The 22,997-nt window shown below is 38.5% G+C and overlaps 1 protein-coding gene across 2 annotated transcripts in view; it reads left to right on the top strand.

Annotated features, from left to right (window-relative positions):
* TTC39A (tetratricopeptide repeat domain 39A) overlaps nt 1–21,936 on the top strand; it is a 50,392-nt gene extending 28,456 nt beyond the window's left edge. The window contains exons 8-18 of one of the 2 annotated variants that reach the window (XM_075037082.1): nt 312–377; nt 6,188–6,296; nt 6,954–7,021; nt 7,152–7,211; nt 7,936–8,097; nt 9,768–9,859; nt 10,883–11,003; nt 13,324–13,435; nt 16,073–16,187; nt 16,891–17,007; nt 20,052–21,936. In XM_075037082.1, the coding sequence (XP_074893183.1) occupies nt 312–377; nt 6,188–6,296; nt 6,954–7,021; nt 7,152–7,211; nt 7,936–8,097; nt 9,768–9,859; nt 10,883–11,003; nt 13,324–13,435; nt 16,073–16,187; nt 16,891–17,007; nt 20,052–20,172 (1,143 nt within the window). In that variant the 3' untranslated portion in view covers nt 20,173–21,936. The remainder of the gene's footprint in view (nt 1–311; nt 378–6,187; nt 6,297–6,953; nt 7,022–7,151; nt 7,212–7,935; nt 8,098–9,767; nt 9,860–10,882; nt 11,004–13,323; nt 13,436–16,072; nt 16,188–16,890; nt 17,008–20,051) is intronic. The other variant, XM_075037084.1, reaches the window with a different exon arrangement.
* The last annotated feature ends 1,061 nt before the right edge of the window (nt 21,937–22,997 follow it).

The raw sequence follows: 22,997 nt of genomic DNA, 5'->3' as shown, positions 1-22,997 counted from the left end.
ATACGTACTGTGTGGTACGCACCCAATATTTCTGAAACATCCAAGAAGTACTAGAGTTACTAAGCATGTGCTGTGTAAACATATTTCTATGCAGGGAATCCTGGAGACACAGGGTCCCTATATTAAACAGATATTTCTGTTTAAATTGTATGTAAAATATAGCAGGTGTATACATTTACCCAGAAAATTGTCAGACATATGAAGATGTTTTTAGTAATTTTAGTGATTATTTCTTGTGGTTGGAAAAATTGTAGGAGGCAGCTGGTAGCTGAGAGGCAGAAGGTCTATTACTGTTGCATTTCTTTCTATAGACATTGTCCATGTTTCCCGCACGGATTCTGAGATTACTGGAGTTTGTTGGATTTTCCGGGAACAAGGTAAATGTGAACTAAATATTATTGGTACATTCCCCTCGCTCTTAAAAAATGGAGACAGGAGTTTCTTCTTCTTCCTCGCATTAGTTGTAACCCCTGGAGACACTGACTGGTATCACACATGTGCGCTGTTGGCACTGATGCTTTCATGCAGCTCAGTTTTCCTTTATATTTTTGTCTGAACTATTACACTTCAAAGGTTGTGTTACCATTGTTCAATGATGATACAGTTGTGAAACATGATAAAGACAATGGCTAATACAATGATGTTGACATATTTAGTTTTTTAGTTACTGGTCTTTTGATGTATGCTTGTGCTTAGAAATCCATGGCCAAAAGTGCATTCTTAGCCTTTAATATATTAGCTTACTTGATAGTTACTGTCATTATGGTATCTGAATGTTCCTGACAGGTTCCTGCATTACATCCAGTTGGGAAAAAAAATATCAAATTTAATTTCTGTTTTTGTTTTTGTTTTGTTTTTTTTCCATGTCTTTAATAGTAACTTATAACTTGAGTGTGGCACCTAAATTCTTTTTGCCTAGAGGAGGAAGTGCTTTTTTGCCTAGAGAGTAACCAGTCTGACTACATTGTTTGTGCACGCAGTTTAAGGACAGAAGTTAGTAATGAAGCACCAGTAAACTTGCATGAACCTGAGTAATTCTGCAGGTCAGATGCACAGAAAGTGCTGTGTTAGAATTTTTTTGGATTTGTTGTTTCAAAATAGGATACTAAATTGATGGGAGTGTCTTGGCCTTGATACCTTGTACCTGCCTTTGTCTCTTGTTCTACCAGCAGAACATGAGATTCGTGCAAAGTTGGGTTCCTGGATTAAGAAAACATGGTCCTTTAACCTAAACCATTAGTCACATTTATTTCATAAATGCTGGGTAAGGTAAATGTTTGATGTCCTGCAGACACAACAAAAGCTATATGAACAAGTTAAAACTTAACTCTTTCTTAATGCTTTCTATTTACAAAACAAGTTTCAAGGAGAAAAGTGATTCCTTAATCAGAGCTGCAACCTTAGGTGACAGGTGGATGAGTGTCATCACCATTTTATTAGTTTACAGGAAGGATCTTAGATCTGAAAATAAAATGTCTAGTTTAAAAGCAAGGAGCTTTTGGCAGAGCGTGGATTAGAACTTGGAAATTTCCAGAAGCTGACCAGGACCTGTTTCACAAGCAGTAGAGGCAAAAATCAAATAGTTCTACCTGTCAGTTATGAAAACAAAGTGCATCTAAAGCAAAATATTCTCCTAGAAATGTAAGGGCAATTCACATACCAGGAGAATTCTGAGAATACTTTGCTGAACACTCATCTTATTACTGCAGATGAAAGTTGTCCCCCTAATTGAATTTCTGTTGTTTTCTTTTGGCCCTGGGATTTCTTGTATGGCCGTCAGTGGGCTGATATTTGTGGTGATGAGTCAGCTCCTGTTCCAGTTTTTTAATAACTCACTGAAGCATGACCTATATTACCATAAATGTAAGCAAAAAACTACTGCCTGCACACCATGAAAAAGGAGTATTTTAAACACGTTGATCAAAGTTCATTGGTGGTCATTTATTTTAACATCCTAAAAAAGTGTTTCTGCATTTAACATTTGTGAGTCAGATGCTAAAGCCAAAAGCAAAATTGCAATTGCATTTGCAATCCTTTCCAGTGGTGGTTTTCCAAAACTTGCAAGAGGAAGCTGTCCCATGCAGTACAGACAAGAGTCTAGAAGGTGAAAGAAAAAGTGACAGAGGAGGAGAGGGAAAGTTTGTCACATGGGGCATCCCATCCAGAAGAAAGGATACAGCTGTATTTGATCCTGCAGTCTTTTCCATTAAATGCTTATGGCAAGCATCAGATTGTGCAAGACAAAAGAGCCATGGTTAGTGCCTTGAGCTGTTTACAGTTTACCTGAGAGAGCTACGGTGCACTGGAGGACAGCTTGCTTTTGGTGTGGGTCATGTGTTCATTAAAACTGGATATAAAATTGCATTACGTTATCTTCCACAATATTAATCTGCCTTGAAGCCAGCAGATTTGCCCATAGGGACATTTCTTGCCTCTCAGACATGTCATGTCTGATAGTAAATGAGGGCATGCTCAAAGCTCCATTATGTCCTAAGCCATTTGTGGGCACTGTGGACAACTTGATCAACTTAACAGCAGTCTGGAGTCTCAAAATAGTAGGTAGGATAAGATCAAGAAAGTTAAAAGTTGCTTGAGGCCACGTTTGTTCCCTTGCAGCCCAAGATGTGCCTGTTGTGCCCTTCTCGCTGTTCAAGTTCCTTTCCCCTCTGTCTTTGGTCAAAATAAGGGCTTTTTTGTGTTTAATGGCATAGGCCCTGCATTTGGGCATTGAGGTTCAATACAGTTTTGCCCAATTTAGTGAGAATTTTTTTGTGGGCAGAGGTATGTATTACACACTGTCAAGTACGCTGTGCTGGGGAGGCATCCCTTCCTCGCTCACTGGGCAGTACATAGGGTATGTGTCGCTTCTGAACTTTTTGTGTTTAATGATAACTAACTTCTGATGTGAGATCAGAAGAGTCCTTGCACTATCTTCCATATAAGCATTGAACTCTTCTTACTGACTCTTCTTGCCAGGTCTCAGGCTAATATTTAGTCTTGTTCTTATTTTATAGACAATTACAAATACTGTGCTGCTAAACACTAGAAAAGTTTGTCTTGAGTCTGCCATATGTTAAGTACAATCTGGCAGGGGGTCAGATGACAGCATGATTTCCAGGGAAGGCAGGAAAACTTTCAGGTAGAACCAATTTCTTTCAAATTATACTTTTTGATGTGGGAGGATATTTTTCCCAAAGCAGCTGAGCTGAAGAATGGTTTTGATGTGTCAATTGGTAATAAATTGAATTCCAGTTTCCAACTAAGCATCTTTTTGAATGGCGTTTTGGTGTCTTCTGCAAATTTTAATTGAAGGTTAAATCTAAAATTATTTCATGGGACACATTCAAATGCCCTGTATACCAGTTTAATTAGTCAGTTCTTTGTAAAAGCTGTTAGTAGTATCCATCCTCCTTGCTAAGCCTGCAGTAATGTGGTCAGGTCATGGGACATGAACGATGACCTTGCTTTGCTTTCATTGTTGAGATCCCAAATTAAAAGAGAGTGATTTAAAAATATCATTCAAGAGCTTTTGCATCAGGAAAGTAGATGGATTTTAGTCAGTGACAGCTGAAATAAATATGAAACACTCTCAATGTTGTCTGATAATGGTTTTGAGCATTGTCCTCGTTTGTCCTGCATTCGCTGTGGGAATCCCCACTGCTCTTGTGGGGAGTCCCGAATGCCAGAACATCGGATGTCTTGGGACAAGGCTCGAATCAATGAGATACTGATGTAATATAATGTAGTGACAGTCTTGGGAATTAAGAGATCGTAGGATTTTATGAGCAACTTGCACAGAAAGGTGGGAGGTACCGTATTGGATCAGATTTGTCTCTAAGAAGTGTCGTTGCTCCGTGCTCTGCATTATACCTTATGCCCTTCAGAGTAACTTACATTTTGTGTGAAAACAAAACCTAAATGTGTTAATGTCATTTAAGCATTTTGGAGAAATTACGAGTGCTTATTGCCTTGACATCTGTTTTATACTGTAGCAATATGCCCTGTAATAGACTTTGGAAGCTCATTCCTGGTGTTCTGGAATGGCTCATATCACCTGTGGCATAGGTGTGGGAGATATTTGTAGGTTATTTATGGTTAGAAGGTGTGTCCTAACAATTAAATATAATATACTCTCTTAGTGACTGGTACTAGTGAGTGTAGTTTGTTTACAGAGTTTCTCCTTAGGCTGAGGTAGTAGCTGCTTGTGATTTGGTTCCAAGATCCTCAGTTTGATCCCCAGTGAGGATTACGTGGGGGTATTGCCCAACTCATGACACCTCACTTAGCTGATTAGGTGTGGGTGTGAGTTGCATTCCTTGCCCGTACAGATGATAACTTTGTGTTTGGCTGTATTAAAATACATTTCTGAGGCTAAAATACATAAGTGAGATCAACTTGACAAATGATTAAGTTATTCTGTATGACTAATAAAATTTGTTTCTGTATCATTCTTAGCGCTATTCACAAATGTGATCAGCATTCACTTTATATGTATTTTTTTATTATATGGAAGATATCAAACACTGTAAGGCCTAGTACTGATGTCAGTAAAGGCTCAGTGAAATATCCAGCCTGAAGATTTTTCACTTCAAAGAAACGTACTTTGGAAATCTACTTTGGAATTTTTTTCTGCCAAAATTCATTTTGCAGAATGTTTTGTCTTACTTCTACTTCCCAGTGCTATAGTGCTACTTTGTTTTTTAAACCCAAATATTTGTGGTTTTCAGCTGGGCAGTTTAAAGAAGATGAATATATCATATTTTGTTACTTATCTGTATCAGTCAAACTTTTGCTCTCAGCAGAAAAATGAAGTTGGCTTTATTTTACTGAGTGCTTGGTTTCCATTAAGTCATTGATTTTCAGTAATAATTTTACTATCTTTTAGTTTCTTCTGAAGTGACATGCAAGTCAGTATTTTCATTATTTTGTCCAGGCTAGATGTTATACTAATGGACCTGCAAATATGTGTGTTAATGGTACCTTTCCCTATAACAGTAATTAATATAATAAATCAAGATTTTTTTGAAAACACAAAATAACTGTATTTATGTGAAAACACTTAACCATACTACTTAACTGAAAAAGTACATGTATGATGAAAACTAGAGTATGATTACAGGCTTCAGGGTTTACACAGTAAGTGGTAAAGGTGAGGTAGCGTAACGCCCCTCTGTCGGCAAGGATACACAAAAGATGAAAATCTGTGTTGAGATCATGCTCTGAGTGCTCACTCTGATACCTTCCGCAGTGGCTCAACAGGCATCCCTCAGGGTCCCTATTTATAGCGTAGCTGGTTTGAAAGGATGTCCTTACAGTCACATACATCGTGTTCCAGTAACTTTCCATTGCAGTCATAGTGTAACTTTTAAACAGAATTTTCCCCAGCACATGGTGGACTTCTTACTGTGCATATTTACTAGTAGGCAGATCTCATGTTTAATACATTTGCATATTTATATTCCTGCTGTTGATATCATGGAACCAGTCCTAGAATGGGCTGCTAAATGCTGTTGCCTCAGGAGCTTGAGTCCTTAAAGTTGGTTATCCATCATGCTCTCACTGAATATGAATACAGCATTATACTGGATTGCTTTAGTTCTTCCCAAAGGGAACAGAAATATTCTTCTTTTCATCATATTTTTACACTGGTGGTAGTGGGCCAATGTCATTGCAAAGTTCCTTTTGTTCTTAGCATACTTAAAAAAGTCATTTTGCCCTGTCATGTTTTGCCCTGCTAGTTGCAGATTTTATTTTTTTTCTTGATATCTTTAACTTGCTCATGCAGTGAATAACAACAAACATGGATACACTGCACAATGGCGATATGTGTGATTTGCCTTGCATCTCAAAACACAGTGTTTTTTGTTTCTGGAATGCTGTTTAGCAGCACTTGGATGATGGTGATAAGTTGTCTCACATTCTCCTATGTTAACCATGTAATACATGCCAAGTTGCTGCTCTGTCATCAGATGTTCTCTAGGCTAAGAAGTAACTCCGTGAAAAACTGTTAGATAACTTCATATGTGTATTTTTATCTTTCATTGCTATGTAAGCAGTGCATGTCAGTGCATTTTGGGAATTTGGTGAGCAAACAATCTATAGATGACACTGCAGAAGTTAACAAACTAGTAAAACACAGCTTTGGTTCTTTTCCAATACTTGGTCCTCCTCACCTCTGTTTGCACAGGAGCATGGTCTGCTGCAGCTGCAAGAAGGAGCATCATCATACAGCTTTAGGTCGGTGCTGTGTACCATGCTGTTGCTTTGCTATCATACTTTCATGACCTTTGTGTTAGGTAAGATTGTTTATAATAACTCTTGGATTTGATTAGTTCTTGTGGGACACAGGGGAAAAAGATGATTCCGTCACCTGTTTGTTGGCGAATTGTTTGTGACCAGATTAAATATAACTAATTTGTGGGTAATTTTACAATAGTGATCATAACTGAAGAGAGTGTCTTAATCTTCAAGCTGGAGGTTTGTTTAACACACAAGAAGGGAGGCGATGGGGATAGCAAAGGAAGTTGTGAGAACTAAATCTGTCTTCAGTAGTCAGGTGCATTATTTGGGAGGTTAAAATAATGGCTGTAAGTGGTGACTTCCTGAATGTTTTGTTAGTGTTTATATGTCGTCCCTGACTTTTTTGGGAGGTGATAGCTTCCCGCTGAGAAATACTTCCCTGTTATCTCCTGCTAAAGCATTCCACAAAATGTGTTTGTCTACGCATAAGTGAGTTTTCAAGTCAGTAAGCACAATGTTGTTGAGGTCTTCCTGCTTGCTGGCTTAGTGCAACACCAACCTGTATTTATGCCTTACTTATCAGAGAGGGGAACTTACATATTGGTCAGATGAGGATGGCTAATGAGTACCTTGCATTCCTGGTTTGGGTTTGGTTTGGGTTTTTTTTTTTCTTTTCTTACTATTTTTATCACTTGCATTTTTATGCATTCTAGGGACAGGAAAAGGGAACGTTGAGGAGGCAGAAAGACTACTTAAGCCTTACTTGGCTCGCTATCCAAAGGTAAAATGAATCATAATTTAGTTTGGTATGATCGTTTAATGTTTTCTTGCCCAATAACAAAGATCTAGACTGTATGGTCAGCTTGAAAACTATTATAGAATACTTGTATTTTTATTATTATTTATTACAGGGAGCCATATTCCTGTTTTTTGCAGGCAGGATAGAAACACTAAAGGGTAATATTGATGCGGTAAGTAATCCTTTTGCTCTTGGGAAAGTAAGTTTCAAAAGCTTTAGAAAAACTCCTCCAGGAACAATGTTTCATTTTTGGCTAATGCTTCCTGTGGCTTTAGCCTATATGTAATTTATAGTTTATGAATTACAAGTAGGAATTTTGAAAACTATTTTGACTAGCTTGTTTGACCAGCTCACTTTGCTACTCTTCTCAATTTCTGGTGATAATCTATTCTGCCACTGTTAATAACACAGTTTTCTCATTGTCTTTTGCCTTCAATCTGAGTGAGAGTCATACAAGACTTGAAAGAATTAGGGAGGTGATAATGTGTGTCCAAAATACTCTGAAACAGAGTATCAGCTGGCGTGCAGTGCAGTAGCTCCCTTGAAGTCTTTGGAGCTGCAACATGAAATGTCAGCTGAGCATCTGTCCTCTGACTTTAGTTTCCTAATTTCCCCAGACACAAACACTCATTTTGCCTATGCTTAGAACTTAATATAGCTTCCAGGAATGGGGAGTTCTGTGGCAGGGGTAAGCTTGCTAACACCAGGATGACTGTGGAGCCAAGAATCTCTTGTGCGAAGCCAACAGACCTGATTTTGGGTAATACTGGGCTGTTAATAATTTGGAAGTTGCAGGAACCATGTGGGCAGATCATGAAGCCTCAGTGTCTATTACAGCACTGGTGTATGTGCATTTCCACATGATTAAGGCAGTGTTTGGAAATCTCTGTGTTCAGGCGGTTGATAGGTATGAAGAATGTTGCGAGGCTCAGCAATATTGGAAGCAGTTTCATCATATGTGTTACTGGGAGCTCATGTGGTGCTTCACCTACAAGCGCCAGTGGAAGATGGCTTTCTTTTATGCAGACCTGCTAAGCAAAGAAAACACTTGGTCAAAGGTAAGTTAAGCCAACGGGAGGGCGGAGAGCCCTGTAGTATCTATTAACTTTCCATCAGATTGAGTTGACTTTTTGTAGCTTTGAAGCTTTTGTAGCTTTGAAGATGAAGATTGTAAAACAAAACCTGGTCTGCCACGGCTCTTACAGAACAATGTGAATTGCCAGCATTCAAATCTGAACAGATTGTGGGCAAACAGAAATCTTTTGGGCCTGACTTGTAGATGAAGAACAGCTTGTTAAAGATGTTCTGCTGTGTATTGACTGGTTGTGTCATCAAGACATTGCAATTAATGGCGCAAGTTGCCATTTCTCTCGTTACCTTATGGCTATAAGCTCTTTTGGTGATGAGTGAGGCTAGCCACGATGGTGCCTCCAGGATAATAAATATAATTAGAAGAGGCACCTTGCCCTGTGCATCTGAAGGGGAGAAGATCTTCCATCCAGAACCCTGGTAGCTTTCTTCCCTTTGTCTTTCCCTGAGCCGCAGGGAAATCTGTCAGAGGAATTAAGTCTGGCTGGGGGCGGGTGGTGTGGTTGATTGGAGGTTTGTTTCTTCTTAATGTGAACAGACTACGTGTGTGGGGAGGGTATCTCTGTCTGTTTTTTCTGCTACACGTTGTATGTATTGGCCAAGTGGAACCAAAATCAACTCGAGATCCAAGCAGCCAGGTGAGAGCAACTCTCTCAGTGCTCCCACTTGGGTGAAAACTGCAGCATGGACTCCCTGTGCCTCTTGGGATTCCAGCAACGCGTTCAGCCGGGTGCATTAGTCTGAATAGCTCCCACAGAACTCACACAGCCAGGGGTGCACCGCCTGGCGTAAAAGCTTTAATATCCTGAAATGCTGCAGGATTAATATTAACATGTATCCTTTTAAACTATGTGTAGAGTTTTACACTATATTAAAGGAGTCTTGGAGGAGCAGAGAAGATGCTTCCTATTAATATGTAACCTACAGTGCAATGGGATAGTAGCAAACTAGTAACTACATGAGCTAAATGAAAGATGGTCACATATATGCACTGTTAGATTCCGGTATAAATAAATAATCACAGCTAAAATTATTCCAGAAAACTCCTGCAACTTATGGTTACTGTAGACTCCTTAAAGCAGTAATCAAGCACTCACCAACTGTTATTCTCTACTGTTGCAAGAGTTGTAACGTCATCTGCTGCTTTGCTTTCCTTGGTTGCTGAATGTATGATTGCTCAGGAATCCCTGTGAAATCAGTACTTTCCATAATCTGAAATCGTGAAACCCTTCAAAAACTGTTTTCTAGAACCTGATTTTTGAGATACGCTACCAAGTTGTGATTGGACACATAGACCATATAGTATTATTTTTTTCTCTGAGCATGACCTTTTCATAGGTTTTCTAGCATGTATTCCTGAGAGTAATAAAAATTCACTTTACATAAGCATGACATTTATTCTCAGAATTTGGACATAAACTATAAGCTGATACAAAGTAAACAGACATACATGATAAAAAAAATTTCTGTACTCCACTTTTAAAATACTTATCTCCTGCTTAAAATTTTGTAAGATTACATTTGTTTGTGAGCAAAAGCAGCAACTTCTTCCTCTTTGTTGCTGTTTTGTGCTTGATATCAATAACAGTGATGCTGTAAATTTGTTTTTCTGCATAGATATTTTTGATTGCATTTGCAGGCTACTTATATTTACATGAAAGCTGCTTATCTCAGTATGTTTGGACCAGATGACTGCAGTCCTTTTGGAGACAGCGAAGTTGAATTATTTAGGTAAAATTTGCTACTCCTGGTTACAACAGTTTCCTGTCTTTTCACATCACAGTGTTGGGGGAAGAGAGGCAAAATTATTCTTTGTGCACTTGGAAGATCTGTGCAAATAGCATTGGATTGGTAAGAAATTGCAGAATGAAACATTCACTTAGACTGAAGTGGACCCTGAGTTCAGACAGCAGATTTCTCCTGGCCTGGAAATACTTTAGGGATAGGATATTAGGCCTACCAGCTGTACAGTGGCTGCTGCTGTTGCATGTAATATGCACATTCTTTTTCAGTTGTTTCCTTTAATCAAAATGGCATGTGAGATATGAAAACCTTCAGTGGATTATGCTACAAGATGTGTGCCTCCTTAGTGGAAACATCAGTACAACTTGATTCTTGGGTTTTGAGTCTGAGAGGAATATGAAATAGTTAAATGTGCAAGTGAATATATGCATTATTAACACAGTGTGTTAACCTGATTGTAATGCTTAAGCTCAGAAAAACATAAACCTTGCTGGGGCAAAGAAAATTGATTACTTTTTTTTTTACAATTTTTGTATAAAATCTAAATATCACTTTTTTATGTGCTTTTACAATATATTGATACTTTTCAGGTTTTCTATATCTTATATAAACATTACAAGCAGATTCACTGGGTTTGGAACCCATTACGAGGTGAATAGGTTTGGTCTTTGGGAGAACAGGAGGAACAGACAAAAGCTTGCTTGCCTCTTTCTTAGCCTGTGAAGAAAGATGGGCACTTTATGAGTTAGGTTAATCATTATTATTCTGTGGGTGGGGAAGAGTCCCTCTTCCTCCTGCTTGATTAAAGAGGAAGCCTAGAGATATATGTGCCCTGCATAAAGACAGCTTTTATGAATATGTATTGCTCAGCTTCCCCAGAGGTAGCAATAGCTCAGTGTGTAACAGCTTTTTAAGTTCTCTTTGGTTTGATTTTTTTTTTTAAGTTTGAATGGTTTTTTTCCCAGAGGTTCACAGAGGAAAAATTCCTTACATTTTCCTTTAAACTTTCAGGATTGTTCCCAGTTTGAAACTGAAAATTGCAGGGAAATCTCTGCCTACAGAAAAGTTTGCAATTCGGAAAGCTCGACGATATCTTTCTTCAAACCCCATTCCTTTGCCTGTTCCACCTTTGGTAAGTTAGAAATATCCCTGCCCCTGCCCCCACCTCCCTTACTAACTTTTTTTTAATTTACGGAAATAAAAACGAGATAATTAGAATAGTATCTTTCCATGTTTCTAAGGTAAAACCTCTGCAGGAGACTGGAATGTTCCCAAAGCAAAGCCAAATGAATGCAAGGAATGCTGTAAAACTGGGGCATGCACCAGCCACAGGGAACTAAGCCAGTTGTTTGTGACACGTAAATGTGTTGCATGTGTAACTCATTATTCCAGCTATAGACTAGCATGCTCCTAACAGCTTTCTTTTGATTCCCTTTTGAGGAACTTTGCCCTAGGTCTCTTCTGTCATGTATCATTTACTGAGACTACTAAAAGAAGACTTTAAGGTACAAGTTACGAGGGGGGAGGGGGGGGAATCAAGGAAACAATGCGAGAATTGGGGACTGCATGTAAGCATCTATTTAATGTGCCTCTGAATGTTTGCAATTTGGTGCTCTCCAGGGCAACTCACGGGTGTTGGGTTGAAACAACCAAATCCTTTAGCCACTCCAGAAAACCATTGCATACTGTTGATTTTTTTTTATTTTTTTTTTTCTCTTTTGGCCTGTAATGCTGGCCAGTTCCCTGTGGCCATATGAGAACAGCTGCATAAGGCACCCATTGCCTCACTCATGGTGCACTTAGAAAAATCTGTCTGCAAAGAACACCTAAAAGAACATAAAAGGATTTTGAGTCCACAGGTTTGCCAAGTGCAGTGGTGTTAACATTTGCAGTGCTTTGAGCTGTTGTGTGTGAGAAACAGATGGATGATTAGTAAATACTCTTTAAGAAATGCCTGAACAAGGAGAGGCTCTTGGAGACACCAGTGAGTAGTCATTTCTCAGCCCACCAGCTGGGTATGTGACACAGTGCCTTTTGAAGAAATATAGATGTTACAGCATAGCGTGAGTATTCACTAGAGGCCACTTCCACTAAGCCTTAAGACTGAAATGAGAGAAATAATTAGGTTACTTTGATGTGCCTGTCAGGTTTCAGAGATTGTAGAGAGTAAGAAATGCACACGCCTGGGGTTTGGCTAGGCTATTCTAATGGGATTTTAGCAGAACAGGTAGTAAGAGCTCTCCTTGGACTCGCCGGGCACTGCATCCTTTGTTTCTGCTGCAGTTGCATTTCTGAGGCAGCAGATGCCGTAGCTGAACAGTTAAAAGCACTCTGAGGATGTGGAATTGGGTGCAGAATCTTATCTCTAGGATTTATTTTTTTTTTTTCACTGTGAAGGGACTTGCTGAGAGGATTGAGTCCTCAAGCAAGTCTTAGCTCAGGGATTTAGCCTAGAATAACTGTAGTTTGAATACTTCTGTTTCAAAACCGTGTTAACAAATCTGCACCATGTACAGTAAGCTCAGCACAGGTTTTCTAATCAATAGAGACCAGATGGTGAAAGCAACAGTGATTGGGGTTAACATGCTGTTTCATCTATTCTAGCCTGACAGCTTTTTGTACTATGGTTCCAGAACTCAGTTATTCCATACAGAAGTTTTATCAAAAAGCTTTAATATCAAATACAGACTCAGTCTTAGAATAAATAACTTGTCATGAGGACCAGTCGTAAGTCTATATAATATTTCCATCTTGAACTTTGTGATTGCTAGTGGCAATGGGCACATTTGGTCTGGTGATATACTCTAAGAGAGAACCCCAATAACAAATAGGAATTAAACCAATAGTTCTTAATAAAATTTAAGAACAGTTGAATAAGAAAGAAGTTACTTTCTGTGGGAACATCAAACAAACCTGAGGAATTTAAAGGATTTAGTTTGGCTCTAAAATTCTGTTGGTTTGTTTGGAGTTTGGCTTAAACGTTAGGGGGTTTTGGTTTCCTTTTTGGTTTATTTTGTTGTCCTGAGACTTCATATTTTTTTCTATGGTAGCAATACTTTGTAGTTATTTATAGTTATTACTGCCCCGGCTAGGATAGAACTGAAAAACAAGAGACCTTAATCAAGGGACAGTCAGCCATGTGCCATGAATGTTTTAAGTCTGTTCTGTTGGTACTTGCCTTCATCTATAAGTGAGATTGTGTTTGCATTCTGTTCAAGCAATCCTCCTTGCATTGTGTGTAGTAAATGGCTCTTTAGTTGTCTTCCAGGGCTAATTTGTTCTGAAACCAATGTAACAAGTTCTCAGTTGCAATGAAAATACGCTTTGACAAAATGACTGTTTATTTAAGGAATCTGTAACTTTTTCATCATACAGGGATAAACTAAAGTATTTGCTAACTCCATTTATCTAGTACTGTAATTAATGATGCTGTCATTTCTCCCTGACCCTAGGAAATGATGTATATCTGGAATGGCTATGCTGTAATTGGAAAATGTCCCAACTTAACAGAAGGCATGTTAGAAACTTTAATTGAAGCAGAAGAAGCATTGGCAAGAAGTTCAGGTAATCAGTGATACAGTTTAAGCAGGTATTTTACAGTTCAATAGCTAAAGATATTATCTGTGAATAAAGAGAGACACTCATCAGTAAAGTTAATCTGATCATAGAAGGAACACAGATAATGAAACATAAACTGTTTATGCAGATAAGAATAATTTTCATTTTTAATATAGCAATAACTTACAATAGTAGCAAGTGATTTTCCATCCACAGATGTGTATTAGGAATAGTTTATGACATGTATTAAAAGACGGTTTATTTTGCTAGATCAAAATCAGCATATGCATTGACTTGATTACTTGGATCTTGAAGCTTTGTTATCCTCAGATACTGGATTTCAGTTTTGAAGGATAAATAGAAGGAAACAAGTTGGTCTTCTGTTTTAGAAGTGCTGTCAACTTATGATGTGACCTTGGGCTGAATGGTATTTGTGTGTCAACAGTACGCTGTAGAAAGCTGGGACATCAGGGATGGGCTTCCTTTGCACTATGAATGACCCTAAGGTAGTATTGAACTGGAACAGGTTCTGCTACCACATCTTCTGTCAGTCTCTTAATTAGCCATCCATGAGAAAGTTGAATTGATGTTTATTTCTTGCCAATCTTTCCCAGCTCCTATGGGAGTGCAACCAGTCTGCACAGCTTTTCTCACAAAGTTTTTCTTACTAAATATTTGATCTTCTTATTATAGTCTACCTTTCTGCAAAAAGATCAAGCCCCTGTTGACAAAGGAATATGGGCTAAATCACTGCATTGCAGTCTTTTCTAGGACCTTGGTCTTCCTGTGCACACTGTGTTACTGAAGATTTGAAATAGTTGCTTGAAAGACTGGCTAAAGCTATATCCTTTTTAACTGATTGAAAAAGAGAATGGAAAAATATTTTCAGTGAAGGTGACATCTTAGAAGAAGGCTTTTGACCCTTTCACCTTCTTTGTCACCCATTTTGTTACATTATTTTGAATAAGTGAATTATTCCTCTGTTCCCTTTTTATCTTAGTTGGTAAATTGTGGATAAAGCTGGCTTTTTGCAGGGATTCATAGAAGCTGATTCATGTTTATAAAACACTGTGAGAATATGTAAATGAAAAGTGGGATATATTTTAAATACGCCAACAATTTAAAGTATTACCTGTTCCAAATAGAGACTTGCTGTTTCCAGGCATTATGCTTTCCTTGAGCTTTCCTGTCAGTGTTTGGGGCTAAACTATTGTATTTTCAAGTATTTTCTCTATATTACTGTTAGATGCAAGAATCTAACCCTATAAAATTATGAATTTGAAGATGTGCTCCTAGCAGCATTATACCATGTGAGGTGTAAAAGGAAGTCTGTTAGTGGAAGTGACATCTAGAAATACAATTATGTATATCAGATTTGCATCTGGGATCGGTCCCTAAATGTTTGCTTGTACAATCCAGGGCAGTTTGTAGGATGTGTTATAGGAGGAAGAAATACATGGCATGTGAACATGTTCTTGGGACAGATGTCCAGAAGAGACAACTGATCTGCCTTTTTTTTTTTTTTTTATTCTTATGAAATAACTCTTCTTTGGCCCTGAGTCATCTCACTGTGCACATACTTAGTGTGTCAACTTTTGTCCTCTTCCCTGTTCCTTCTAAGTTAGTTTGCTGCATAGTCTTCAGGCATCTTCCCTGCGATTTGCTTTGGTGACATATGTGTGTAGGGGGCTCTGTGGGACTTAGCAGTAGAAGTGACTCCAGTTGTAGGATCAAGGCCTCCAACTGCATAGTCCAAAGGGAAGCAGCTCTTTCATGCTGTATGTGTCAGCATTTAATCAGCTGGAGTGACAGAGGAAGAACCAGGTAAGGTTTGGAGTAGTGAAAACAGGGTGACATTCAGTAGCATGAGATGCAGTATCAGACATTTTGCAGAAATTCTTTTAAGTTAGTATTTCATGAATTGGAAATGAGCAAGCAAGCTGAAAATTTTGTTTATAAACTTTAAGCTGCCTATATGGAATGGCTATGAAAAAGCCAGATGTTTTCTTTGAAAAGTATTACGCAAAAAATTTCTGATAGAGGGAGGGTGTTGATAGTAATGACTTTGAACTAGGCACTGGTAAGGCTGGTAAGGCTCTGGATACTCAGAAGTATAAACTCAAAAGAGGTGAAAAGAAGGTATGGTAAGAAGATGAGGGTATCTGAGGTGCGGGTAGCAAAGTCTGGCATATTTTTGTTTAGCGAAACAAAAGTGCTAAAACGCTGGCATATGAATAGGTCATGTGACTAGAAGTCAAGGAAGGAGAAGAGCTATACATACTAAAGGGCAATAAAGGCATAAGGTTAAGAGATTATAAATTGGACCTTGATATTTCCAAAGCGGACACCTTAAATTAGTTTTTAGTTGTCAGAACAATACGATTGTGGAATAGCCTTTCAGTGGGAGTAGGGAGGGAAAGAACAGCCCAACAATTTTTAGACAAAGTTTGATCAGTTTATTAAAAGGATGATGTGTGTTTGTGTCTGCATTAAATGAACTAAATTGACCAGTTAGTTCCTTCCATTCTGTGTTCCAGTAAATGGATTGTGCTCACACCTACCTGTATAAAAGCTTCCCTACAGGTAGGAAAGTTTTTGCTGCTCTAGAGTTTTCTAAAATGTGCCATTTACTTCATCTTGCAGCTACAGAATTACTAGCAGATGACCAGTGCGTGATAAAACTGTTAAAGGGCTTATGCCTCAAGCATTTGGGCAAGATCTCAGAAGCAGAAGACCATTTTAATTACATCTATTTAAAGTAAGTTTTCATAGCTGGCATATAGGAGAGCTCTTGAATTTCTCAGTAACCATTCATTTCAAGTAAGAGGAGATGCAACCGTGATATGAATAGAAGGGAGAGGACTGCTGTATATTTAGTATTTATTTCAGTTGCTTTGATATCAAGGAATTGTAATTTTAATTGCCAGTGTTGTTAGCCACATATGGAAGAATTGCAAATCTGTGCTTTTTACAGATATAGTCCCCCCAAAAGGAGAAAATAGGCACGTAAAATTTTTGAGATACCACTTCCTTTTTTTTGCTCCCTTCCTCTTACCAGTCATGAACAAGCTGTACCCAAAAGGCCAAATGCAGTCTGCAGAGACAGGTGGCAGCATGATTATACTTGGAACTTCTATACATCATGCAGTGAATGGCATCTCTTTTTGTCAGTTCACATGGATAGCGCTCATAATACTGTCATCGTTTCTAATACTTCCCTCATAATAAAGGCAATATTTTGTAATCCTGAGAAATAACGTACTGTGTAGGGTGGTTATGCAAAATACACATTTAATAACCTGGAAGGTAGCTTTGGATAGAGAACATGACAAGTGTTGTAATAGAGATTGATTGCTCCTTCTGATCTGAGCTAATCTCCTGTTTATTTGTGTTTGGAGCTGTTAAATGAGGGAAACAATATATCATTTCAAGATCTTGAGGCTATTTCTTTTCCAATGCAGTGAGAAGAAGATAAAATATGACCATTATCTAATTCCAAATGCCTTGCTGGAGCTGGCGATACTGTATCTAGACCAGGGCAGAAGAGAAGAAGCAATAAAACTACTGGAAAAAGCAAAGTAAGCAAGTGAAAAGCCTGTGCTGATGTCCGATGGGTCAGTATGGTATTTTACTGGTTAGTGGGAAGCAGAAACATTTCATTAATATCATGGAAACTCATTTCATTTTTTCAATGGAAGCACGCCTGCCTTCGTTTTGGTTTGGAACTTTCTAGTGGTAGACATTATCTGATCGTTCAGTCTGTGACTTACCCATCCATTCTGCTAAGAGCAAAAAAATTTTAAAGATGTTAATAGGAATGTCAAAGGCTTCCATAAGAAATAATCCATGTGTAACAAAATGTAATAATCTTTGTAGTCTATTTACTTATTCATAAAAGATGTATTAATTAAATCAAAGCTCTGTGTTATGGCTAAAATAGCATTACTCAAATTGATAGCTAGCAGTGCTGTTTTCTTTCCTTGATGAAGTACATTTAAGATAAGGCTTCAGGTTGCATTTAGTATCTTTGTATTGTTTCATCTGAAAGGCAACTGAAACACCTGCTTTTACTATTTTGTGCGATTCATTTTTCTAGCAAAGTAGGTTTATCAGGAATAGTTGGACTTGATCTTGTATGTTCTTTATTACAAAATTAACAAAATACTGGGTTTGCCTCTGTCCGAGCCTTTACTTCTCTGCTGAGCCAAAATTTCTTGGGGGAGGGAGGGGAGGGAATCCAAACCAAACAGCCCTCGCCCTCTTCAAGCATCCTGCAGCAGGGTGGTTCACCTCTCTGCCTGGATCCTGAATGAGTCCAGATGTCTGCATCTTTCCAAGTGCAGAGAGTCACACCAGTCACTGCTGCAGGTGTGAGCAGCTACAAAACTGATGTCTGGCCCCAAGTTTCAAAGAGGTCGGAGTTTTTGTTATGAGCTTTTGTCCGAGTTGGTCCACTACGCAAGACAGAGTGGTTAATCAGCTACCGAAGATTATGCCAAAAGCCTGTCAACACAAAAATTAAAATATGCAATTCTTAATCTCCTATGCTTCTGAGCCTGGTTCTCTGTAGATTCATGAAAGATATTAAGAAGAGCAAAAATTGCATTGGCAAAATGCAATGGAAAGCGTTTCAGCTGGTTTCACGTTCCTCAAAGCACGCCTCTCCTCCTGTCCTCATTTCCTTTGTTCAAATCTCTGAAGAAGAGATCTAGAAATTAATGATTCAGAGGTTCTCATTCCATCTGGTACTTCTATCGCTTGCTGCTCAGCCATTGCACTTTTCCCCTGACAGCTGTGTGTGGCTCATGCCACAGGCCCCCTCGAGGGAAGGTGTTAGGCTTAAAGAAGAGCACCAGCAGACAGCAGCTCTTAAAAATTTGTTGTTACCCAGTGTATGAAAAGCTAATACTCAGACTTGCTATGCTCAAAGAACTCATGGACACTGTAATGATATGCAAAAAAAACCCCACCATAACCCCCCCGCCTTGTTTCAATCAGTCATAATAAAAAGTGCAGTCCTTACACTTCCGCCTGTAGCTGTTAAGCTGCATTAAAATGCTCAGAGTTTATAAGTTTTCAGCTAAAAATGCTCAATGTCTCTGCAGCCACTAGAGGGAGAAGGTGTTGTCCGTGGTGGGTGTCAGGACTGCAGAATTATGTTTGCACTTGGCAGGAGCGCAGACGAGCGCTTGGCTTGTGCATGACGCTTGATTTGCTTGACCTAAATCCACATACTGCTGCTGGCTTGAATGTTTCAGCTCTGGGAGAAAGAGTGGAATGAGATGATAAACAGCTTTGGCATGGTCATGTATGGAAATATTTCTATTTCTATTTGTATGACTGTGAACTACAAGCAAGAGTAGCAGCCTACTGATGAGAAATACAGTATCTGCATGACAAAATCTACTTAATATAAAGAAAAAACTCCAGAGAGTTTCAGATCAGCATACAGCAGAACCCAGTCACCTCCTTTTCTCAGTCAGCCTCTTGGGTGGTGCATACATAAAATTATAAGCTGGTGTAGGATGGGTGTGGAATTCCTTGTTTTTACAAAGAGACTGCCATAGTAACAGATACCATGCTTCCATGCTTGATTTGAATTACGAATTTTGAACTGAAATGCTTTTAAGGTACACAGACTGTTTAATACTTAATGTTATGTTTCTGTAAAGATGACAAATACCTTCTAAAAGAAAATTAGCATGGTCTAATCCTCTTTGGTATCTGGATTCTGTATCCATCCTGCAGGAGCTGACATGTTAATTCCTATTAAGTAGGATCTGCACTTTCTATGTGGTCCTAGGGGCAAATTTTCTTTTTTTATATAAGCTTTTCCATGAAAATACAGATTCTTTTAATGTTTCTGTAACTCTTCAGGGCATGACATAGCTACTGGAGACTATAGGCAGATGACACTGCTGAGTCAGCCATTAGATGTTTGTGGGGGAAGTCCTGCCAGTCTTTCCCTGGGCTGGTGAATTACTCCTTGAAAGCTGATACAGAGTCTCCTGTGTGCCCACTTTCTCTTTGCAAGCTTCTAGGACAACAAATTGTCTGGCCTGATTTCCTACACACAGTACACATCGTTGACAACCATAGGATGGAGATGGGGTGTTTCCCTCTTCTGGTTCAGGATAGCTTCTCTCTTTCTCTTTCTTTTTTTTTTTTTTTCCCCCCTCTACTTTCTTGAAATGTGTCTGCTGAATTAAGATGAGTCTATCTTATTAACATTATATAAAAAAATCCTGAAAATGTTTGTATTCAAATTTGTCACTTATACTTTGAGAGAGGAAAAACAATCTCATTTCTGAATGTAAACTAAGTGGATGTTACAGATATTTAATATGGACTCAATATTTGGACTGAGTGGACCAGATTCAATTTCTTATTAAGCTATATTTTTCTGGTAATTGCCAGACAGTGGAACTACAAATAAAGAACAAAGAGCTGCATTGTTTGGCTAGGAACACATGCCTTGTATTTTAGAGTAGGCAACAAAGGAGCTTGTGAAGAAAGGTTTTTTTGCTGTCTGCAGTTGTTTTGCTTAGAAAAATAATATAAAGATAACTTGAAAATGTTTTAAATATATATATTCATCAGAGTGGTTCTGCTTTTGTTTTAGACAAAACTACAAGAATTACTCCATGGAAACAAGAACACATTTCAGAATTCAAGCTGCCCTGCACCAAGCCAAATCCGCCCCAGAAAATGGAATGCACTCTGGAGCCTCAGCAGTGTCGTAACTTTTTCTTCTTTGATGTCCTGTTTGTTGCAAACTTTGGTGCAGAAAATTACTGACACTTAAGAATTATTTTTCCTTCTCTTTCAAGTCAGTGAGAAACCAAATCATTTGAGATTTTAAAGGTGAGGCATAAAACGTTAATCTAATGTAATAACATGGCAAAAAACCTCTCAAACCAACCATAACCCTGAAAAATATTGTTTTTCCAACAGTGGCTTTTTGAATACTTACATCTGTGTAATTCATTTTTCAATCGTGTGCCTTTTTCTTGCGTTCGCAACATTTACTAAGCAAGTTACAACATAAAAGGGAACAATTGGAAAAAACCAAACAACATAACTTTAAAGATTCACGGATTTAATCTCAGTTAGCTTAAATGTTTGTTTGAATTCATACTGCTAGCAATTTAGAAGGAATGATCACTTTTTCCAAGTACCTACTTAGTTGAAATGATGTGAGAAAATCTCGGTGTGCAAGAAACACTGCAGGGAGGAGCTCTGAATCCTGCGCATTTCTAGTTATGCATGGAAAGCTTCTCTTTACCAGCTTTCAGTAGTCACATTGTTGCTTCTACAAGAAACTTGCTGGTGAAAAAAATGGTCTCCTTTCTGCAAGTATCTTGACTTTTCTTAATTTTTTTTTCTTAATTTGGTTTTCATGTCAATTCTGCTGCTCGTTGCAGTTGAATGATTTACCAAGGATTTGGTGGCGGGGTGAAGGTGATGACAGTATAAACCTGCATCCCTTCTTTGACAAGTTTAAAGATGGGAGGTTCTTAGGAAACAGTTTTTTCATCAGAACGAACATGTTGTGAAGTTTATATTAAATTTAAAGCACAAGTCCTTGAAGGTCACTTAAGAAACAGCAATATTGCACTGGCTGCACAGCAATACACGAGTTACTGTGACAGTCGATTCCTTCTTAAAACGATTGTTCTTAGGTTTGCCTAACTTGAGATGTCTATGTTTAAAGAGATTGTATGGCAGTGTTTCCTGTGTTAAGAAGCTGGGGTTGGAGCAGGCTCCCTTGGCAAAGTGCTCTGCTTTTCACAAAAGAGGGTCATTTATCTTTTTGCTCTTTATTGATCTTTTGGGGGAATTTCTGTGTAACGGGCTTTAAGAATAGAGCAATGAGCTAGGTCTGCTTTCCAATGCTGTCTGCCATAGAATTGCTGCTTTTCTGCAAAACTTGTGAAGTCAGACATAACACATATTTGACTCGTATTTACTGTTCTCCAGGCTAGCTCCATGTTTGTATGCCTGTGGGTTTTTGGGGCACAATTCTACCTCCCTTTTGAAAGAGCTTCTTCCCCATGACCCATTCTGATATGTGGAGATGGGAGGTCTTCTGACAGCCCTTTTTCTCCAATGGAGATGTTTATCAGGAAGGTTCGTATCTATGTACCTCACAGTGAATATTCTTTGTAAAGTGACTGTTCCTAGCAGAAGAGAAAATTGACAGTTTATAGCTCTGCTTTTACCTCCTCTGAGGAAACGACATTGTTTTATAATTGCAAATTAATATGCAAAGAGACAGAACCACCTGTTCCTCAACACAGAGAACTTGCATTGTCTTAAAAATAGACGCTCTTTATAAAAGTCTTCCCAAGTTAAAATCATAGATGAAGAATGCATTTTTTTAAAGTGACTTTCTCGGATAAATTCAGTTCAGATAAAACTAAGTCTAAACAGTTATGCTATTTACATATTGCACATTCAAACTTAAGTGTAAAAATTCAGTCATTCTTTGTATAGAATAAAAAAGATTCTTGTTCTATTTCATGCATATAACGCCTCTTCTTCCAGTTGTGTCCTTTTCAAATATTTTGGCAGTCTTAGCATCTTTTAAGCAAGCAATGCCGTGAAAATTAGCATAAATGGTACTTTGCAGAAAGCAAACAATCCTTCCGACTGTAGATTCATCTCTCAAGGCCACTGAAATGCTCTTTGAAATTTCACCCACAACTGAGTTTCGCCTGATCTTAGATACATTGCACAAAGGACATACTGTGCAATATGCGGTCAACTTCCCTGCTTCTTTGCAGCAATGAAAATCCTGAGATTTTCATTGTCCTCTTTGGTCGAGCACAAACACCAGCCATATCGTGGACCTGATCTCCAGCTTCAGCTGAGGACTTTGTAGTTAGCCATGATCAAGTAGTCTGTGCTTTCACTCTGACTTTTTAGCTCCCAAACAATAGGTAATACTCACCTTCCTGATGCAACAACAAAGATTTACATTCTGAACTCACTAAAGGAAAATAACACCTTGCTTGCTAAAGGCTGAATGTATATGTTTTTCAATGTGTTACATTTTTAATTGCCCACCGCTAGTCTTTGGTCATCAATGTACTTCATTTTGATGCTCTTCTGTGGCAGGGATCAGCAACTCAGTGGTGTCAGTCTGAGCTGGAAGGTCTATGCTGGGATCGTTTTTCCATTGCTTCTCCTGAAGCTGCTGCATTCTGCCTAAAGCAGCTCTCCAGAATGGTGAATTGCTTCATCAGTCTCGAGTCCCAAGTACAATGAATTAGGGAAAGCACAATTGGTGCAAGTTCTCAAACAGCTTCAGTGTTCAGTACTCCTGAACTTAAGTACCTACCAGAAAATAGCAGATACTGTAATGGAATCACAAATCAAGGATTTTCAGTGTGGCCTAAGATTCAGGGAGTGCACGTACTACTTCAGATGGATATAGTCAGCACCTCATTTGCAGGAGCACTTTCTCCTGCTTTCAAACATTGAATTGTCTGACTAATGCTAGAGAAACCCACTCTGTGTACTAGGCTTTAGCCAACAATTGCTGGCATCAACTCTTCTCAGTCCT

Source organism: Buteo buteo, chromosome 10 (assembly GCF_964188355.1).
Source record: "Buteo buteo chromosome 10, bButBut1.hap1.1, whole genome shotgun sequence".
NCBI lineage: Eukaryota > Metazoa > Chordata > Aves > Accipitriformes > Accipitridae > Buteo > Buteo buteo.
This window is presented reverse-complemented; position numbering and strand designations above follow the sequence as displayed.